Source organism: Mastigoproctus giganteus, chromosome 3 (genome assembly GCF_048544385.1).
Source record: "Mastigoproctus giganteus isolate SK-2022 chromosome 3, ASM4854438v1, whole genome shotgun sequence".
In the NCBI taxonomy this organism is placed as follows: Eukaryota; Metazoa; Arthropoda; class Arachnida; order Uropygi; family Thelyphonidae; genus Mastigoproctus; species Mastigoproctus giganteus.
Genome location: NC_143577.1, coordinates 180,061,337 through 180,082,671, shown reverse-complemented (window position 1 = coordinate 180,082,671; position 21,335 = coordinate 180,061,337). Strand labels below are relative to the sequence as shown.

Sequence of the window (21,335 nt, the reverse complement as noted above, 5' to 3'; positions counted from 1 at the left end):
GTATTTCCCTGTATAGCTGTTTGGTATACTCATCACAGTCATTAGGCCTATAACACACTCCCATTCTCAATTTTGTTTTCCCAGTTTTATATCACACCAAACTGATTCAAAATTACAATCGTCACCCAAGTCAACTGGATGCACTACCTTAGATTTAATATTCTTCTTAACTCAAAGCATAACTCCTCCACCTCTTCTGTCCTTTCTGTATATGTTAAACTCCCCATATTCAAATTCAGTATCACTTATGTCTGAGTGAACTATGTCTCTGCTGTTCCTACAATATCTGTATTTGGTAACTTAATCAGTACAGTAAGTCCCCGACATATGCAAGCAGTACATTCCAAGACTTCTTACCTAAGTCGAGTTTTACATAACTCAGGAATGACTAATAAAATATTGCTACTATATCCCTGATATGCCAAAATTACAAAAACCATAATATCCTCAGAAGATTGAAAAAAAAATAGTTATATATTTTTCAATTAATTAGTTACATATTTTTTATATATTAGTTATACATGTATATATATATAGCAAAATAGTTATATATTTTTAATTAGTTCAGTTAAATACTTTATCTAGGGATGCATGTTATTGTTCTATAAAAACTGTATATCCCTGATATGCAGTAGCCTTGGTTATTATAATTAACTTCATTGGTGCTGATCCCTTCACTTCTACTTGTATTCTGTCTGTCCTTAATTATTGTGTTCACTGTACACTAACAAATCTAAATTCCGTTGATACTTGTTTATGTTTGACAATTTTCATACATCCTTATCATTTTAATTTTCTGAACCAAATCAATCACTTTCCTTTTCTTGGTAGATTTACTAGTAACACTGTCACTTATTCTCTTAGTCAGCACCATGATAATGGTCAAAATGAAATTTTCTCTAAAGAACTTCACAGGGTTAAGGTGGAAACACACTATTATTACCTCACGCTAGCTCACATTTTGTTAAAGCACATTTCTGGATATCACGTTTCGGGCTTACGCGAGTCAGGGACTTACTGTACTTTAAATTCATCAAATTTATTTATGATGCTCCTAGCATTAGTGTACATGCAAGTTTACGTGCACGTGTTCTCATTCTTAGTTACTCTAAAACAGCCCGTGTATTCATTTGTTCCCTGAAATCCAAATCACCATGCTCTCCAGGCTGCTACATGTACCAATAGTAGCAATGCAAGAATCACTTTCAACTCTGCCTGCAGCTCTAGTTAAACTATTAGTCTGTGTTCCCCCTCAAACTAACAGTTTTCCGACCCCACCTATTACTCCCTGAATAGCATCAGCAAATATTCCTGCACTCCTTCTATTAAAGTTCTGATGCTATTTAGGGTTGCTTTCTTGCATCATATGCCTCTACTAATGCTAAGTATATCCCATGCCTGTAAAAACAGTCTCTTCTATTAACAAGCACAGACCACACTGAAAAAAATTCTATCCTACGAGCCTTGCACATTCTCTCCAGGGTCGAATTGATTGACAAGGTTTTCAACATATACTCCCTCCTATTGTGTCTGGGCAGAATTGCAGATACTTTCAAATTCAATCCTAACTTGCAATTGTTTTCCAATATTGCCCTGCACTTAAGTATATCCTCAGATCTCTTACTCTTAATATCATTAGTCCCAATGTGCACAACAATTTCACCTTTTGTGTCCTGAAAAGATGATATCTCTCTACAATGTCATCTACTTTTGCCCCTGGCAGACATACCCTGGTCCTCTTCCACCTATCCATTTTGCACAACATTTTTCACATTTCCTTGACAGTAGAGTCATCAACAATAACTAGCACATGTGGAACCAGTGCATTCTGTCTTGAAGATTGCCATTATGGAAGGCCTAATGAATGAATGATCACAAATCACCTGTTGTTTTTCTGTCTGTTATAGTTATACTGGTGGCAAGAACAAAACTTAGAAATCTTTGTTATTGCATTTTAGAAATTGAAATCTTCACAGTACATGTTTAAAATCAAAATGTTGTGTAAATTAATAAAGATTGCACATGCCTTATTATAATTATTCCTTTAGAAGAATAGTTAATTTTTTTCAGATTATCCAATGCAAAACTTTTTTCTCTGAAGCACTCATTGATATTCTCACACTATACTTGGCATGCATTTAAAATTCTTGGCATACAATACATGACAAACAGTATTTTCTGTGACATTATTATTATTTGTTTACATTTAAAAATGAACTGTTATTTACATTCTTAATCTATACCTTTATCTTTTAATCATTATGGATTCTTATTGGCGTAAATAAATTCAATTTTTAGTGCTTGTATACACTGAGATTTGCTTCGCGAAAAGTGCCGAACTGCTAGGTTCACTCTAAAATCTGGCACCTCTCAATACCTGAAGGTGCTGAATTTTTTACTGCCATGTGAACCTACATCATGCAATATCTTTTCGTTATGGAGAGAAATTTCAACATAAGCATGGATGATTTGTTTCAATCGGATGATACAATTGTGGGCGTTTTCAGTACAACAAAGGTAGAAAGTAGCCTTGCCTGAAAAGTTGAAAGTTTGGGATATATCTCTTCAGTTTCATCAGGAGTTATTAGCATACAGTTTTTAGAGGCATAATGCACACATCTTCCAAAATTTTTCATTTTGTGTTTGAAATTTGTGCTTTAATTGCATTTTGAAGGCTTCTTTTTTTGAAAATGTTTTTTTTTTTTATGATATCCAATCTGTCACTAGTATTTCTTTATATGTAAGCATTCCTACGAAAAAGATTCCATTTCATGAATGTTTGATGATGATTAGATGATATCACCTTTAAAAAAATAATAAAAATAAAATAATTTATCAAAGAAATTTTATGCTATCTTAATTTATTTTATGCTTATATTTAATTTTATTGTAAAAATCAATTTTTAGCATAATTGGGTTGTTATTTGACAGAGCCTTTCTGTTACTCTGGACAAGTCTTGTCAGCCTCTGTTGGTCTTTCACATTAACAGTCTGTCTCTGACTAATATGCACTACAAATTGACTTTGGATGGATGTTATTTAGACCAATCTTCATACACTCAAGCACAGTTACATGTAAAAACCCATGCAGGGTTGTGATTATCAGGGCACTCATACCAGAATATCCAGCATTGATTATCATGTTACACTCAGTTGCTTAAATCTTTTGTCTGTCCCATTCTTCCACTGAGCTGAACACATACAGCATTCCTACATATCTGCCCATCTACTTATATTGCACATCATATTATTATTATAATTATTAGCCATATGGTGCAAGGAAGCCTGAGGCTTATGCTGCACCAGGCAAAAAAAAAAAAAAAAAATTCTGAATTACTCTGCGAGAGAGAGGTAGAAGGGAATCACCAAGAAAGAGAAGAATGATGTTTAAACTAATTAGAACAAAAAAAAAAAAAAAACATGCGATGCGCCCCTAAGAAAAAGATTAATGGCGAACTTCAGAAGAATTTTAGTCCAAACAATTAAAATGCTCTATATATTTTTGCAAACATCAAAAACTGTCACATTGGGGCCACCAGAGATTGAATTAATGATCAGTACATCTGCCCATGTGTAATATGTCCATAAATTGCATGTGTTCTTTTGGTCGGTTTGCCTGACGAAAAATCTGAGTTTTCCGGGGAGAAAAACCATCTGTCCACGCCTGAGACCAAAATCAGCCAGAATGAAAAAACAAAAAAGCCCATAAAAGTTTTCCTCGCGTTACTGATGAGATTTGAACCTTTCCCACGCGGTATGGTAAGGACGTGATTATAACCACTATGGTACCCGCACAGACCCTGTAACCATTATCCATTATTACGAGAGCATCTTTTTCTTTGGATTTCCCTGGTTGGCCTAATTTCACAGTGTCTATTAAAATCCTGATTATCGTTGGCCAATTAGTTTCAGTGTTCCTTCTGCATTTTCTAACTCAGAAGTTTCAGTTTCCTTTGATGTGTGTTGTAAAAAAAAAAAAAATGCGATGCTGTTACTGGGGAACACACCTCTTTATAAAATGAGTAGGGTTACCTAATAAAGTGTCCGCTCAGCATATATAATTATATATTAACTTTTATAAAATTATAAAACTTCTTAATGAAATCTGTGTGTCATTAATTAGGCATATATTCTGCTAGCATAGGAGAAACTGTGATTATTTTTTATCACATTGTTTTTGTATATTTTCTTAGTAACAAAGGAACTGTTATTGAAATGTTTCATCTCTCTTGTATTTATTATTTTAATAGATATTTGTAGTAATGGAAAAACTGAAAGGTGATATGTTGGAAATGATTCTCTCTAGTGAAAAAGGAAGATTGAATGAACGCATTACAAAATTTTTGATATATCAGGTAAGCTTTGCCAAGAATAAGGTTTCTGTATAGTATCAAAATCTCATGTATGTAATAATTATTATTTACTGTAGGCTTTGAACAAAATTGAGAGTAGGAGTGTGTTATAGGCCTGACTCTGATGAGTATAATAAACAACTGTACAGGGAAATAGAGTGGCCCAGTAAATCAGAGAGACTTATAATGGGGGATTTTAATTTCCCAGATATTGACTGGAATTTGTGGGTTGGTCACCCACACACTAGCAAGGCTTTTGGGGATTTATTGGATGATTGTTTTCTACATCACCATGTTCGGGAGGCAACTAGAGGAATAATACTCTTGATTTGATTATCCATAGTGATTCTTCATGCATTAAGAATCTGCAGATAGAGAAACCACTAGGTGGCAGTCATCACAGTGTGCTGAAGTGGGATTTACTCAGAGGTAACTACCATCAGGGGTAAAGGCAAGGGTTATTGCTTTCATAAAGGCGCCTATGATGGTCTGAGACAGTATTTAAATTCTATACAGTGGGACAAACTGATGATGTTACCAACAGCAAATTCAAAATGGGAAGCATTCAAAGAACTTATCTTGGAAGCTACTAGGCTTTACATACCAACTAAGAAATATTGTTCAAGGTTTAGGCCTAAGTGGATGTCAGATGAACTAATGAGACACATATAGTTAGTTAGTTATTTGGTTTTTAGGAGCATTAGCAACTAAGGCCATATTGCTCCGGGATATGCGGTGGTCATTCCCCGTCCTTTCCGCATCTTCCGTATTTGGTGGTGATGGGCTCGAACCCAGGTCTAATCAAGAAGCGTGTGCTACGCACTGCTGCTCCTTCCCACCTGGCTACAGAGGCACCAATGAGACATATGGCAGAGAAGAAAAATGCATGGGATACATATACATTAACACGTGACACAGAAGTCTGTGATGGATATAAGTTGATCTGTAACCAAGTTACAAAGGAGGTTAGGCAGGCGAAGGCAGATTACGAGAAACCTTTGGCAAGGGATTCAAAGAAAAACAGCAAAGAGTTCTTTACTTATGTAAACTCTAGAAGGAAGGGGATGAATCAGATTGGTCCACTTGATATCGATGGTTCAACTGTTGATGATCCTGCTCAGGTAGAAAACAAACTAAACAAGTATTTTGCATCTACATTCACACATGAGGAGTTATTCAGTGAGGGGAATGCCAGAGGTGTATTCAACTCTGGCAGTAAGCTAGATAAGCTTGTAATAACTGAGAGTAAAGTGGAGGATAAATTGTTGAAGATACACACAAGAAAGGCACCTGGGGTGGAATGGATCTATCCATTTATATTAAAGGAGGCAGCAATGGAAGCAAGCAAACCTTTAGCCATAATTATAAGAGCTTCCTTGGACTCAGGGGGAGGTACCCATAGACTGGATGTGTGCAAATGTGACCCCAATTCACACAGGCTGACACAAGTAATTATAGACCTGTGAGTTTAACTTCTGTTCCAGGAAAATTAATGGAGGTACTGGTTAAAGAAGCACTGTAGGATCATCTAGACAAAACTTCAGTTATAGCTTTGACTCGAACACAGCATGGTTTTATTAAGGGGAAGTCTTGCCTGACCAATTTGATTGGATACTATGATGCAGTAGTCACAAAAGAACTGGATGCAGGGAATAACTTTGATATTATATACTTGGATTTTAGAAAGGCTTTTGATACTGTCACACATGGAAGACTGCTGCACAAATTGGAGCAATGTGGCATTGGAGGCAAATTCCTGCTATGGATTAAGGGGTGGTTGAGGGAGAGAAGACAGAGAGTGGTAATCAATGGACACTGCTCATCGTGGACTAATGTTATTAGTGGAGTCCCTCAGGGTTCAGTGTTGGGTCCATTATTGTTTTCTGTATTTATAAATAATATTGATGATGGTATATCAAGCTTAATGTCCAAGTTGGCAGATGGTACAAAAGTTGTCAGGGTTGTTAAGGACATTACTGACGCTATGCTGCTGCAACAGGATCTATAAAGGTTGAGCAGATGGGCTGAGAAGTGACAAATGAAGTTTTAACATTGACAAATGTAAAGTACTACATATGGGAAACAGTAACCCAAGAGCAATGTATCAACTCTGTGGTACTACACAGACAGTGGTAGAGAATGAAAAGGACCTGCGGGTAATTGTGCATGCAGATATGAAGTTTTCTGAGCAGTGCAGACAGGCTGCAAGAGTAGCTCATGGTGTCTTATCAATGATATACAGGAATTTTTCTAGCAGGGATAAGGAGGTGATTATTCTCTTGTATAAGGCAATGGCACACCTTGAGTACCCTATACCGACCTGGAGGCCTCATTTCAAGAAGGATGTAGATCTGCTGGAACGAGTGCAGAGAAGGGCAGCAAGATTAGTGAATGGAACAAAGGGTTGCTCTTAAGAAGAAAGGCTTAAGTTTTGCAAATTGCAGTGTTTGGAGACTAGGCACAGGCGAGATGATCTGATAGAGGTGTATAAAGCCTTGAATGGTTTGAGCATGCTCAATGCTGATGGGATTCTGCCTCTTGCTCAGAATAATCACCTGAGAGGGCATAAATTCAAATTGAGGAAAGACAGATGTAGGATAGATGTATGGAAATAGATGTAGCCAGCGGGTAGTTGGTTGGTGGAACAGACTTCCATCCCTTGTTGTGGAAGTTGATAGCCTAAATAAATTTAAGGCTCAGCTGGACAGGTATTTCGAACGAACGGAGGGGTGAAGTGGAGGGTTTTTTTTTTTTTTTTTTTGGCCGATGCTACTCATATGCCTCTACTAATGCTAATTCTGCAATGGTAGTTTTACATTAACATGTTCACACCTGTGCCATAAACTTGTATTATAAAACTGTATGCAGACATAGTGGGCATGCAAGTCATTGGTTATTAATAAGTATTATCATCAACCAGTGACCAGCACTAAAAGTTCTATTAAAAAATTTAGTTGTGATGGAACACATTAAAAAAAAAAAAAAAAAAAAAAAGGAAGAAGAAGAAAATAATTGGTAAGGATTTTGTGTCATTGATGAATATATTTTTTGTGCTGTTGCATTAAACATGTTAATTGAGTGGAATCTTATCTGAGTGAGCAAGTTGTGCACTTCTAACACATTCTCTAACAGTTAATTACTTTCTGTTTTTTGTTTTAATTTTTAAATTAAAATTTTTGTGTTGAAATTTAATGTAATTCACTAAAATCAAAAAAAAGCCATTCAAATAGTTATTTTGCCAAATTGCTGTATTGCATAGAATGCAAAAATGTGATTTATCTTCAAAAATCTTCAGAATAAATTGTCAGCATTTTAACACTGAATGCATCTTGTGCTCTAGATATTTACCCATTCAACTAATAAATTCTATAATTTTTACTTTATGCACAGAGCTGAAACTCGGTATAGCTGAAGCTAGAACTGTTTTCTTTAATTTTCCCACTTAAAATTTCAGAAATTTCTATTGATTTTCACACACACAAAAATGTACCATCAAGTGTGTATTTTTTTAACCTTATTTCAGTTATTTTTTTTACCCCCACCCTAACTAGCCTAGCACTAATGAAACACAATAGTCTGTTTGCTTTTTTAGCGAGTGCACACCTCTGTTTAGAAAAGGGAGTGTTTTTATTTTTTTTTTATGTTGACCCCAAACACGAGAGGTATTAGAACCTATAATACTTGGTACCATGCTTGGGTTGGAGGTTGAAAAGACGAAAGAAGATATTTGTTGACATTGGACTTGAACTTCTGTAGACTGTAATTTTCAGGAAATAGGTATGAAGGAAGGTTGTTCCAGAAAATGGCAGTTGAATGAATAAACGAGGAAGATGAAAAGTTGGTTCAGTGAGTTTGAAGTTGGACAGTAAATGGATGTTGGCTGGTGGCGCCATGTGTTCAGACTGTTTTGAAAGAGAGAGAGAGAGCAGGAATTATAGAAGCCAATTCAGAAGAACAGTGCTCATGGAAATATCTGTAGAAAGAGGCATGCAGCAGAAACAGTACGTCTATGAGACAGCGAGTGGAGAGACTGTTAGATATGAATCATTAATTAACCTAACTCCCCTCTTCTGAATGGGAAGCCTGAGAGAGGTTTTGGGGACACCACCCCAGATGTGGAAACAATATTCCATGGTAGGACAGATTTGTGATTTGTACAGAGTTGAGCAGCTGTTTAGAAGAAAATTAACGCCGAGAGCAAAAGAGAAAACCAAATTTTTTAGATGCAGAGGAATCAATATTTGTAATGTGCTTGTGCCAAGAGAGAGAGATTAGAAGTCAGGATAATCCCCAAAAGAGATATATCATTTTGCCTAGAAATCGGAGTGTCACCAAAGATAAGCATAGGAACAGAAGAATCCTTTTTGCGAGATATAAAACAAGACTGAGTTTTAGAAGGATTGAAATCAACTAAGTTGTCTTTGTCCCACTGGAGAATTACCTGAAGACTGGCATTTAAGGAATTGGTAGCAGATTTTCGAGAAGTTGAAGCTGATTGAGCAGGGCAGGGTTTCTCAAAATGAAAAGTGGAATGCAATGTGCTATCATCGGCAAAACTATGGATAGGATTTCCCATCAATGGAACAAGGTCAGTAATATACAAGACGAAAAGATTGGGGGGAAAGAACTGAACCTTGGGGGACACAGGCATTAGAGGAAAAGTTAGAAGACAGAGAGCCATCTACCATCACCCTCAGTGGGCAATCAGAGAGAAAACTGGATGACCAATTGCAAAAAACAGTTGGCAAACCATAAGATGGAAGCTTGTTTAGAAGTCCTTTATGCCAAACACGATCGAAAGACTTTGAGATGTCTAGAGCAACTGACGGAATCCGTACTGGCGATCGTTGATCAGATGGAAGGTTTCTAGGTAGTTTAAGAGTTGGCAGTTAATTGATTTCTCCATTAATTTAGAAAGAGTATAAGTAATTGCAATGGGAAGATAATTGGATGGGAGGGATTTGTCACCCTTTTTAGGAACTGGCTGGATATGAGCAAATTTCCAAGCAGAAGGAAAAACACCTTTGGAATAATAAAGTGAAAAAAGGCGGCAAAGAACAGGAGTAAGTTCAGGAGCACAGGTTTTGAGAACAAGTGGAGAAATACCATCGGGACCTGGAACTTTCTTAGCATCAAAATTTGTCAGAATCCTTCTGACATCCTGTTGATGGAAGACCACAGGAGGCATTGAATGGAGCATGTTGGGAATAGTGGGAAGTGTTTTACCAAGATCATTATCATTAATATATGAGTTGGAAGAAAAATGGGATGCTATCAGGTCAGCTTTATCCTTGGATAAAGTGACAATACAACCATCTGGTTTGGACAGAGGTGGGAGCAGAGATGGGAAAAAGTTGCGGCCAATAGCTTTGGCAAGCAACCAGAATGCTCAGCTACCATTAGGGCAAGAAGCAAGTGTTCTACTCTAAGCCTGTTCAAACTCTAGTTTGGACTTATTAATAACTGCTTTACAATTTGTTGCGAGCTTTGGTGTAGGCAGAAAATGAAACTGAAGAATTAGAAACAAGCCAATTATGATATGCAACGTTCTTCTCTTAAACAGCCTTAGCACATTTATTGGAAAACCAAGGTTTAGATAAAGGACAAGATTATAAAGGATTCTATTCTTGCAAGAATAATTTCACTGACACGATCTGAGCATACTTGTCATCAGAAGTTTAGAAACAATAATCCGACCAAGGAAAAGAAGAAATGAAATCTGGCAGGTCATCCCATTTTGTATTCTTGTAATGCCAGACAATACAAGATTGGGAATAGCCATGAGATAAAGGCTCCATTGGAGAAGAGACAATCACCAAGTTGTGATCTGAGATGCCTAAAGGTCCTCTCACTTCGACTATGTACTTAGAAGGGTTGTTTGTGAGAAAAAGATCGAGCATATTGGCTGTATGGTTAGGATTGTCCGGTATTCTTGTAGGTAAATGAACAATCTGTGCAAGGTCATTAGTAATTGCAAAAGCCTCAGCATCTCGACCAGCTAGGTCGATGTGACTAGAAAAATGGAAGCCAGCTGGAATCTTGAACATTAAAATCATCAAGGAAAATTACCTCACTGTTAGGAAAGTTGGACTAGGGAAAGTCAAGTTGCAAAGAGAGGAAGTCAAAGAGCTCCAAGTGATTAGTGGAGTTGGGAGAACGGTGGAGACAAGAGATGAATTTGACACAACGAGGTAGAGAGATTTTAAGCCAGAGAAGATCGAAAAGAGGAGATTCCAAATTATCAAGTCTTTGACAGGGAATATCAGAAATGGCATATGCACAAGTGCCACCTTTGAGGCGAAAGGAATCACACAGCGAATAATTTGGGCAACTGAGATGAGCAGTAGTTGAATCAACCAATAACAGAGATTCTATCAGAAAATGTACATGTTGTTTGGCAGACTACAAGTGGAAATGGCCATCGTTGAGATTACAATTGAGACCACGTATATTTGTGAAATGAATTAGGAAGTGTTTGGGAGATTTAGATCTTTTCGCAGATAAGCTTGCTCTGTTAGTTTGACAATTCATGGTATATTGAATAGTAAGAAAAAGTGGGTGGGACATGCTGTATGAAGTAATGAAATTTTTGGATATGGCATACACATGGTGAGAATATACCCAGATCCTTGACATAACGTGGCCTCGACAATGCCCCCTGCATACACACTACTCGGACTCCCTCCAGTCACTATCTGGCAGAGTAGAGGTAGCAAGATTATACATTAGCTTATCTGGTAGCCTCCTAGAAAGTTGCCAATAGGTTTGATCTGGTGTACTAACTTGCAGCCGGCCTGCGAACACCGTTTTAGAGCTGTACCCTCGAAATGTAAGGAATATTGGATCTCACCACGATGTTCATCATAACCTCAAAAGTCATCAATCATACTGCATGATGGAAGAGATGGGGAAGGGTTGACTGGAACTTAGCTCTAGAGACTAAACATGGGTTCCACCACTTCAAGCCTCCAATAAGCGAAGTGGTAGTATTTCATCGGTTGATGAGAGTCATCTACCACCTAGTACTGCCTGGTAACACAGAGGGGTGGCATTCCTCCGTGTGATGTGGGCGCCACACCTTGACCCCTGCTTAAGTTGGTTCACACCTGGGTGGTCACCCACCATGTACTTGTGTATAGAGGTTATACCCAGGATTACTAACAGCCCCACCATCGTGAAGGTGCAAGCAGAGGATTTGGCTGTCACAGACTGTCTGGACTTCGCCGAAATTGGTTCCACTTGACTTGAGTGTCACCCGAATATCAGTTCCATCAGTGTTTTAGACTTCCAGGTAGCAAGTACAGCTTGCTACCTGGGAGTCTAAAAGAGAAGAAAGCCAGTCAGCAAGCTTTCTTCTTTTCTGATCCAGAAATGTTTAGAGAATGTTGCTGGCTCACCAAAAATGGTTTGCAGGCTAAAATCAGGGTGACCTGCTTGTTGAAACAACACAACCCAAGCATTCTGACAAGTTATTTAAATTGAAAACACTTGGAGGAACTCCCATAGAAGTGTCACCTCATGCCACCTTAAACTACTCAAAAGGAGTTATAACAGAATGGGATCTTCTACACGTATCCAAGGAAGAAATTAAACAAGAACTCGCAGACCAAAATGTTATTCAGGTTAAAAGAATCTTAATTAAAAAGGATGGTTCATTACTTCCAACCAGAAACATCATACTAACGTTCAACTTGCCAAATCTACCAACATCTGTAAAGGCCAGATAGTTGAACTGACATGTCCGACCGTATATACCGAACCCTATCAGGTGCTATAAATGTCAGAAATTTGGGCGTTCACAGGCAGTTTGTCGAGGGACTGCTTTATGTGCTTCATGTGGATCTAAAGATCATATCCATAGTGAATGTTCTGCACAATCCTTACAGTGTCCAAACTGTAGAGGCAATCATTCTGCTTACTCCAAAGACTGTGAAATATGGAAAAAAGAAAAAAAATGATTCAGAAGTACAAAACCGAGCACAAAGTTTCCTATCCTGAAGCAAAGAAACAAATATCACCAATTACAGTAACACGCTCATATGCAGCAACTGCCCAACAGCATGAACAGATAACTGCTGTTACCACCACTACCACTTCGGTTCAAACTAATGTTACAGTTCCACCCAAGATCTCTATATCTAATCGGGCTCACTCAATCCTAGCTCCATCAGCAAAATCACTTTCAACACCAACTTCCAATCAAGCCATCAATACACCTGTTACAATTCCGCCAAACACACCTTCCACATCGCAGCCAACCACAAATACTAAAAACATAGATACAGATGACAAACTCTCTGTCCATGATCATATGGATACATGTGAAAAATAAGTCTCAGAAAAACCAATCTTAGACCGAGGAAGAGATGGAAGTTCGTCCATTTTTCCCAGAAAAGAGAAAAAGCCTGATCGATCCAAGCAGATCCCCATTCGAAAAAAGACAGATACAAATACAAAGCCAATATAATGCGCACAATAATACAGTGGAATTGTCGAGGTTTCCGCAGTAACATTGATGACATTCGCAACCTAATTGATAAATATCATCCTTTAGTTGTCTGCCTTCAAGAAACTAACCTAACTCCACAAGTAAACACAGCAGTGAACCGTTACGGTACCTATAGACAAGACCGATTCCCTTCCGGTGAAGCTCATGGTGGAGTGGCAATTTTAATCGACTCCAGAATTCCGTGTAAACGTCTCCAACTACAAACATCTTTGGAAGCAGTAGCAGTACGAGTCTCGATCCAGTTTACATTCTCACTGGTCTCACTCTACCTTCCCCCAAATCAAGAGTATGCATATTCAGATCTAGAAGCATTAGTACCCAGCTACCACCTCTGGTCTGTATCATGGGAGATTTAAATGGACACCATCCCATGTGGGGATCCCGTCACCAAGACAGACGTGGTAAATTGAAAAATTAGTGGAAGAGCAAAATCTCTCTCTCTCTTTAATACTGGAGTTGAGACATACATTGATTTGCCCACTGGAACAGCCTCTGCAATTGACATTTCCATATGTTCACCTGTCCTATATGCACTGATTGAATGGACAATCTTGAATAATCCTCTTAATAGTGACCATTTTCCTGTGGTCTGCAAAATATTAACAAATGACGTTACACATCACGATGGCCAAACAAGATGGAGATTTCATAAAGCTGACTGGACAAAATATAAAACAATTGCAGCAATAGATGAACAAATAATCACCAATCACCACTATAGACAATGCTACAGTTCATGTCACAAACCAAATTTTAATAGTAGCTGAAGCTACAGTACCTCGGTCATCTGGAAAATATCATAAACATGACACAGCGTGGTGGAATGAAGAATGCAGTATAGCCAAGAGAGAGAAGAATAAGGCTTGGAATCTCTTCCGAAAGTATCCCATTTCCATCAACCTCATAAGTTATAAAAAAGCTAGAGCCAGAGCTAGATATATCCAGCATAGAAGTAGAAAGGAATCATGGATACAATTTGCCCCTCCACAATTAACAAAAATACAAATACCCGTGTTATATGGAACAAAATCAGAAAACTTAATGAGAAATTTCTTTCGGTTCCAACTCCACTAATAATCTGGAATGGACAGGAGATAACTAACTCCAAGGAAATCGCAAACTTATTTGCAACTTCTTTTGCAAATATATCAGCAGTATTGGCATATATCCCATCCTTTCAGAAAATGAAAACTGTAGCTGAAAAATACAGACTAAACTTTAATACCAGCCAACAACTCCCATATAACCAGCCTTTCAACATAGAAGAATTACAAAACGCTCTGGCTAAGTCTAGGAAGAGTGCAGCATGACCCGATGGAGTTCACTATGAAATTATCCAACAACTTAATCAAAAATCTCTAAAGTCATTACTTATGCTATACAGTAGAATTTATATGGAAAACTACTATCCAAACTCTTGGCTTCACTCCCTTGTAATTGCCTTTCCTAAACCTGGCAAAGATCATATGATCCCCACAAATTATCGACCAATAGCTCTAACAAGTTTCCTTGGGAAAATCCTCGAGAAAATGGTGAACAACCGATTTACCTGGTTTTTGGAAACATATAATGTACTTAACATAAATCAATACAGCTTTTGTAAAAATAGATCATCTCTGGATCCCATGATAAAAGCAGAAGCAAATATCTGCAATGCTTTTCTAAGGAATGAGCATCTAATTATGATCAGTCTCGATATAGAAAAGGCCTTCGACACTACATGGCAATATGGCATTCTTAATGATCTCCACAACATTGGTTTGTGAGGCAACTTACCACTCTTGGTAAAAAAATTGTTTGAAAGTCAGAACCTTCCAAGTAAAATATCAAAACAATCTGTCACAAATATATACTCAGGAAGAAGGAGTTCCTCTGGGTTCAGTGCTGAGTGCAACTTTGTTTCCAATCAAAATAAATTCTATTACAAAAGACCTGCCAAAAACAGTTGTAACATTCCTTTATGCAGATGATGTTACTATTTCGTGCCATTCACAAAACATGAACATGATTGAAAGGCAATTACAAAGCGCAGTAAAATAAATAGAATTGTGGACTAAAAACAATGGCTACAGAATATTACAACAAAAAACAATGGCCATACATTTCTGTAGAAAGCAAAAAATGCACCCAGATCCAGATATAAGGCTAGAAAACCAGCTGATACCTCTAGCAAATAGTATACATTTCCTTGGCCTGATTCTCGATAAAAAACTTCACTTTTTTGGAACATATCAAATGCCTCCGAACAACCTGTCAAAAAAAAAAACTAAACATTCTCAGAGTCCTTTCTGCAATGAACTGGGGAGCTGATCGGTTCACACTACTTCACCCATACCATGCTATAATCAGATCAAGACTAGACTATGGAGCCCCTGTGTATAGCTTGTGTAGACCAAGTGTCATCAAATGGCTTGATTCCATACATCATAGTGCCTTACGAATTTCCTTAGGTGCATACAGAACATCGCCTGTACAAAGCTTATATGCAGAGACCCATGAGCCTTCACTATATCTCTGGAGGCAAATGCTGCTATTAAATTATACTATTAAAATCCGAAGTCTTCCTCATCATCCTACTTGGCAGTATCTCTTCAATCCACAGCGGGAGATACTCTACAGAAATAAACCCACAGTAAATAAACCAGCTGGAATACGACTAAAAGAAATAGTTTCAAAATGGGGCCTAAGCTTTGACAACGTGCATGAGGATAATAGCAAAAGTATTCCACCATGGCACACTTTCACGCCTAACTGTGACACTTATTTTCAACAGTGGGGAAAAAGCACTCTGGCAGATGTCAACATAAAACAGATGCATGCAGCCCACTCATCACAGTTTTCTGAATATCTTCAAATATATACAGACAGCTCTAAAACAGATACCAAAGTTGGTGCTGCAGTGGTCTTTCCACACACTGTTATCTCACAGCAACTCCCAAACCAATGCAGTAGCTATTCTGCTGAGCTATTCACCCTACTAATGGACTTAAAATACATTGCATCTTCTCCTCTTCTGAAACATCTCATATACACAGATTCATTGAGTGCAATACATGCTCTCCAACCAAAGCAGACTCCATCACATCCCATTCTTTACCAGATACAAGCTCATCTTGAGAAACTCAAAACCAAAATGAGGCAAGTAAAATTCTGTTGGATTCCAGGACATACAGGCATTGAAGGTAATGAAAGAGCTGATCAAGCAGCAAAGAATCCTACAAATACAAACCTAAGGCTTTACAAAGTTCTACATTCCGATTACAGACCTATCATAAAACAGATTCTCCACACTCAGTGGTCACAAATGTGGCAAAATGAATCAAACAATAAACTGTTTCAATAAAACATGAACTTCAGCTATGGAATTCGTAAGAATCGGCATGAAGTCATTTTAACCAGACTGTGCATTGGACATACACATCTCGCACACTTTTACTTACCCACGAAAGCAAATCCTCCAGAATGTCTTCACTGTTCTTGTCAACTCACTGTAAAACATTTCTTTATAGAATGTCCACAATACCACATGGCATGACAATCAGCCTTCCATCTCCCTATAAATATTCAGGATTCCCTGACTTTATCACAAATCCTAGGCGATAACTCCAACATTGAAAATATATTTACTTATTTAAAACTAATAGGATATTTTAGCCAGATATAAACTATAATTAAGAAACGTTCAAGGTTTAGGCCTAAATGGTTATCTAATGAGACTCGTAACAGAGAAGAAAAATGCATGGGATGCATATAAATTATCAAGCGACTCAGAAGCCTATGGCAGATATAAGCTAGTCTGTAATCAGGTCACAAAGGAGCTTAGGCAGGCGAAGGCAGATTACGAGAAATCCCTGGCAAAAGATGCTAAGAAAAACAGCAAGGATTTCTTTACTTATATAAACTCTAAAAGGAAGGGAATGAATCTGATTGGTCCACTTGACATCGATGGTTCGACTGTTGATGATCCTGCTCAGGTAGCAAACAAACTGAATGAGTATTTTGCATCTACATTCACACATGAGGAATTATTAAGGTTTGAAAATGGCAGAAGGTTATCAAATTGTAGCAGGATACTTAATGATTTTGTAATAACTGAAAGCAAAGTCGAGGAGAAATTGTTGAAGATAAACATAAGAAAAGCACCTGGGGTGGATGGGATCTATCCAGTTATATTAAAGGAGGCGGCAAAGCAATTAAGCAAACCCTTAGCCATAATTATGAGAGCATCCTTGGACTCAGGGGAGGTTCTCACGGACTGGAGATGTGCAAATGTATCCCCAATTCACAAAGGAGGTTTCGAAGGATGACACGAGTAATTACAGACCAGTTAGTTTAACTTCTGTTCCGGGTAAAATTATGGAGTCACTGGTTAAAGATGCATTGCAGGATCATCTAGACAAGACTGCAGCAATAATTCAGACACAGCATGGGTTTGTTAAGGGAAAGTCTTGTCTGACAAATTTGATAGAATATTATGATGTGGTTACAAAGAAACTGGATGCAAAAAATAATTTTGATATCATATATTTGGATTTCAGGAAAGCTTTTGACACTGTTGCGCATGGAAGACTATTGTACAAATTGGAGCAGAATGGTATTAAGGGTAAGTTGCTACAATGGATAAAAGGATGGTTAAGTGGGAGAAGACAGAGGGTGGTAATCAATGGGTGCTGCTCTTCATGGACTAATGTTATTAGTGGTGTCCCACAGGGTTCGGTGTTAGGTCTACTGTTGTTTTGTATATTTATCAATGATATTGATGAAGGTATATCAGGTTTAATGTCGAAGTTTGCAGATGATACAAAGGTTGGCAGGGTTGTTAATGACAGTAATGGCAGTGTGCTACTGCAACAGGATCTAGATAATTTGGGCAGATGGGCTAAGAAGTGGCAACTGAAGTTTAACCTTGACAAATGCAAAGTACTGCATATGGGTAGAAGTAACCCCAGGTAAACGTACCAACTGTGTTGTACTACACTTAATGTGGTAGAAAATGAAAAAGACCTGGGAGTAATTGTGCAGTCAGATATGAAGTTTTCTAAGCAATGCAGACAGGCTGCCAGGGCAGGTCATGGGGTTTTGTCAATGATATATAGGAATTTTGCTAGCAGGGAGAAGGAGGTGATTGTCCCTCTGTATAAGGCAATGGTCAGGCCATGCCTTGAGTACTGCGTACAGGTCTGGAGGCCTCATTTTAGGAAGGATGTAGATTTACTTGAGCGTGTACAGAGAAGGGCAACAAGATTGGTGAGGGTAATGAAGGGATCCTCTTACCAAGGGAGGCTTAAGTTCTGCAAATTGCAGTGGCTGGAGACTAGGCACCTGCGCGGTGATCTGATTGAGGTATATAAGTCCTTGAATGGGTTGAGCACGCTGAATTCTGATGGGATCCTTCCACTTGTTCAGATTACGAACCTAAGGGGGCATAAATTCAAATTAAGAAAAGACAGATGTAGAATAGATGTGCGGAAATTTGCCTTTAGCCAGCAGGTGGTTAATTGCTGGAACAAACTTCCATCTGTTGGTGTGATTTTTTTTTTTTTTTTTTTTTTTTTTGGCTGATGCTGCATAAGCTCATACACTTGCTTTTCTTGCATCACATGCCACTACTACTACTACTACGTCAACATCTTTGTCATATAATACTAATAGATAGGTGCAATATGCCCAAAGTAGTTGCTTTTGTGCCAAAAAAAATCCAACAACAACCAGCTCTGGCATAGTTCTAAATCTTTATTGAGAAGGCAAAGGAAAAAAAAAAAAAATGCATGCAACTGTTTGTTGAGAAACAACGAAAGAATCCTCAACAATTGCTTTTGAAAAAAAAAAAAAAAAAGACCATATTCCTTTCTTCAATGTGTATTGTATCTAATAACACAAAATCAAGAAAATTCCAGATATAATACATATTGAAGAAATGAAATACGATATTTTTGTTTTTCAAAAACAATTCATTGCAATTCTTTTGGTTACATTTCTTAAACCAAGAAACAGTTATGTACATTTTCTTTTTTTCTCCCTGTCAGCTACATCGGTCACCTTGGTAACTGTGATGGACGTAGCCTCAGAGTCAATAAATGTTCTGGGTAAGTTGATTCGTTCTAGCTAGCGGCACTGTGATGATGATGTAGGAAATTCAAACTTATGGAGTGACATATTATATAATCAAGGGGTACGCCTGCTAGTTTTTTGTGGACAAAATTACAAAAATGCATACTTGATTGTACAGTTTTGCTGTTTTCGAGTTAATAGTTTTTTCTGAAATTTAAAGGTAGGAAATCAAAGAAAACACTTCTGTTTATGTATATTAAGTAGAAATTATAGAAATAATTAGTTTATTTCACGAGGGCAATTTTCAAATTGGGCTTGAAAGTAGGCTTAAAAACTGGCCAGACCGTTTAAGGAGTAAACATTTAAGGAGCAGGATTAGAATTTTGTTATGCATTTTTTTTAAATATTTCATAATATTTATACAGTTACTCTTTTGTTTTTATTTTTTTCTTTAATAGTTTTTTCTGGTGTTGCTGTTCCATTAACAATGAAATATCATCTTCTGTAAGTTTGTTATATATCACACATTCACTGTAACAGTATTTAGAACTAAGTAACATTCTTTCTAATTTTCTAAACTATTTGCCATTTGTTGGCTTCTGCAGAAATACTAAATTCTATCAGTTTCATTTGAGAGATTGTCCAAAGGCTCTTCCAGGTTTTAATCATTAATTACCTTTGTCTTATAGATATCAAGTTAATTTCTGATTATAACAGTTTCCATTATATTTCAATACTTTGTTTAATGCATCAGCATATTCTTGAATATGCTGCCTTTTGGGTTTCCTTTTATGTTCCTGTGAACAGTGCCCAGTTAAATAGGTGCATCTGTGAGACTATTGTGAGCTATCCCTAAACATGTATACTAGTTATCACTACATAATAGTGCAAGTCATAAGCAGTGGTGTTTGCGATATCGCTGTAATGCATTGTGACTTTGTCCAAATATTCATTAAAAATCCCCCCAACACCACCACCATCAGAAAAATACATTTATGCTTTCAATACAGCATGATTACTCTTTCAACCCTTGCTACTTTTCAATCAGTGTGTCTTTTTGTACCTTTTTTAACATGAGAAGAACAACAACAACTAATACATCAAGATATTGAGAGCAAAGCTTCTTTTGATCTCTACATTCTCAGGCACTTAGGTGGCTTATTTCCAACTCAATTTTTATTATTGTTATTATTATTATTTAAAAAATATATGTATATATATATCCCTTTTTCTCCTTTATGGGGTTTACCCCATCCTGTGATGGATACTGAGACAAGTGCATTGAGTGGTTAGTTGTGTCTGGTTACTATTATTATTATTATTACTGTTGTTCAAGGAACTCTCTTACTATCCTACACATGTTCAGGATCACAGCTTTCTAGAGTTCCATGTAAGTGTTTTCTGGGAAGCCTATTGCTGCTAAGTTCTTAAAGAGGCTGTTTGACACCATGTGCCAAAAAGCCTCATTAAGAACGAGGTTGACACGGTGATCAGGATAGTCATTACTTGTTCCGCATGCCACATATCTTTGACACTTCCTGTCTTAGGTCTGAATACTCACTGATCTCTTACTCGTATGTTTTCTGGAGATTGCTGGTACTGGGCACCAATATGTCAATCAGGTAGGTTGCCATTTCCTTCTTGTCGATGAGGGTTATGCCTTGTCCATTATTATGGCACTGTTCCAGTATAGTCTGTATTTTTTGTACCAGCTTCTGATGTATTATCCTGGCCATCTGGTCATGTCTGTGAGTTTATTCCATCTGGGTGATCACCCTGCATCCTGCGGTGATGTGCTGGATTGTTTCTGGGACCAGGCAGCATCGACAACGTATATCATCTGTTACTCCAGGTTCCTTGGCAATTTAATTCCTGTAGTTCCTGGTATCAGTTACCTGATCTTCGATGACAAGCGTGAATCCTTCAGCTTAAGGGAAGAGTCTTCCTTTTGTGAGCCAAGCATTGGGAGCCATCTTATCTATGTAGTCATGATGGAGGTCATTGTAGTGTCTCCCATGGAGTGCCATCTTTACCCATCTTTTTGTATTTGTTTCTCCTGTCTGTATGAGTGTGGTCTCCTTGTTGAGGTTGTGTATTGAGTATTTGTCTATCTTTCTATCGACTAGGTAGATTGATGCTGCAGGTTCTTTTCAGATGTTTTTCTGGAAGTAATGTTGCAGATTTGTAATCACCTCTTGTTCAACGATGTCAGATAATTCCCTCCCTCCTTCTTTATGGGCTATGGTCAGTCTCTCAATGGCTGACTTTGCGTGGTGTTGTTGGCTCTTGGTCATCATCATCCTCATCGATCCCATAATCTCCTCCACCTCAGTGTTGGTCCAAATATACGATTCTGATGGGTACATTAGTACCGAGACTGCATAAGTGTTTATGGCATTCGGCTTTAATTTTAACAGGCTTCT

General features: G+C 37.7%; 1 protein-coding gene across 1 annotated transcript in view; it reads left to right on the top strand.

Moving 5' to 3' along the window:
* LOC150088444 (serine/threonine-protein kinase D3-like) overlaps positions 1 to 21,335 on the top strand; it is a 550,939-nt gene that overhangs the window by 398,757 nt on the left and 130,847 nt on the right. The window contains exon 16 of the mRNA XM_090370161.1: positions 4,251 to 4,355. Coding sequence (XP_090226287.1) covers positions 4,251 to 4,355 — 105 coding nt within the window. The remainder of the gene's footprint in view (positions 1 to 4,250; positions 4,356 to 21,335) is intronic.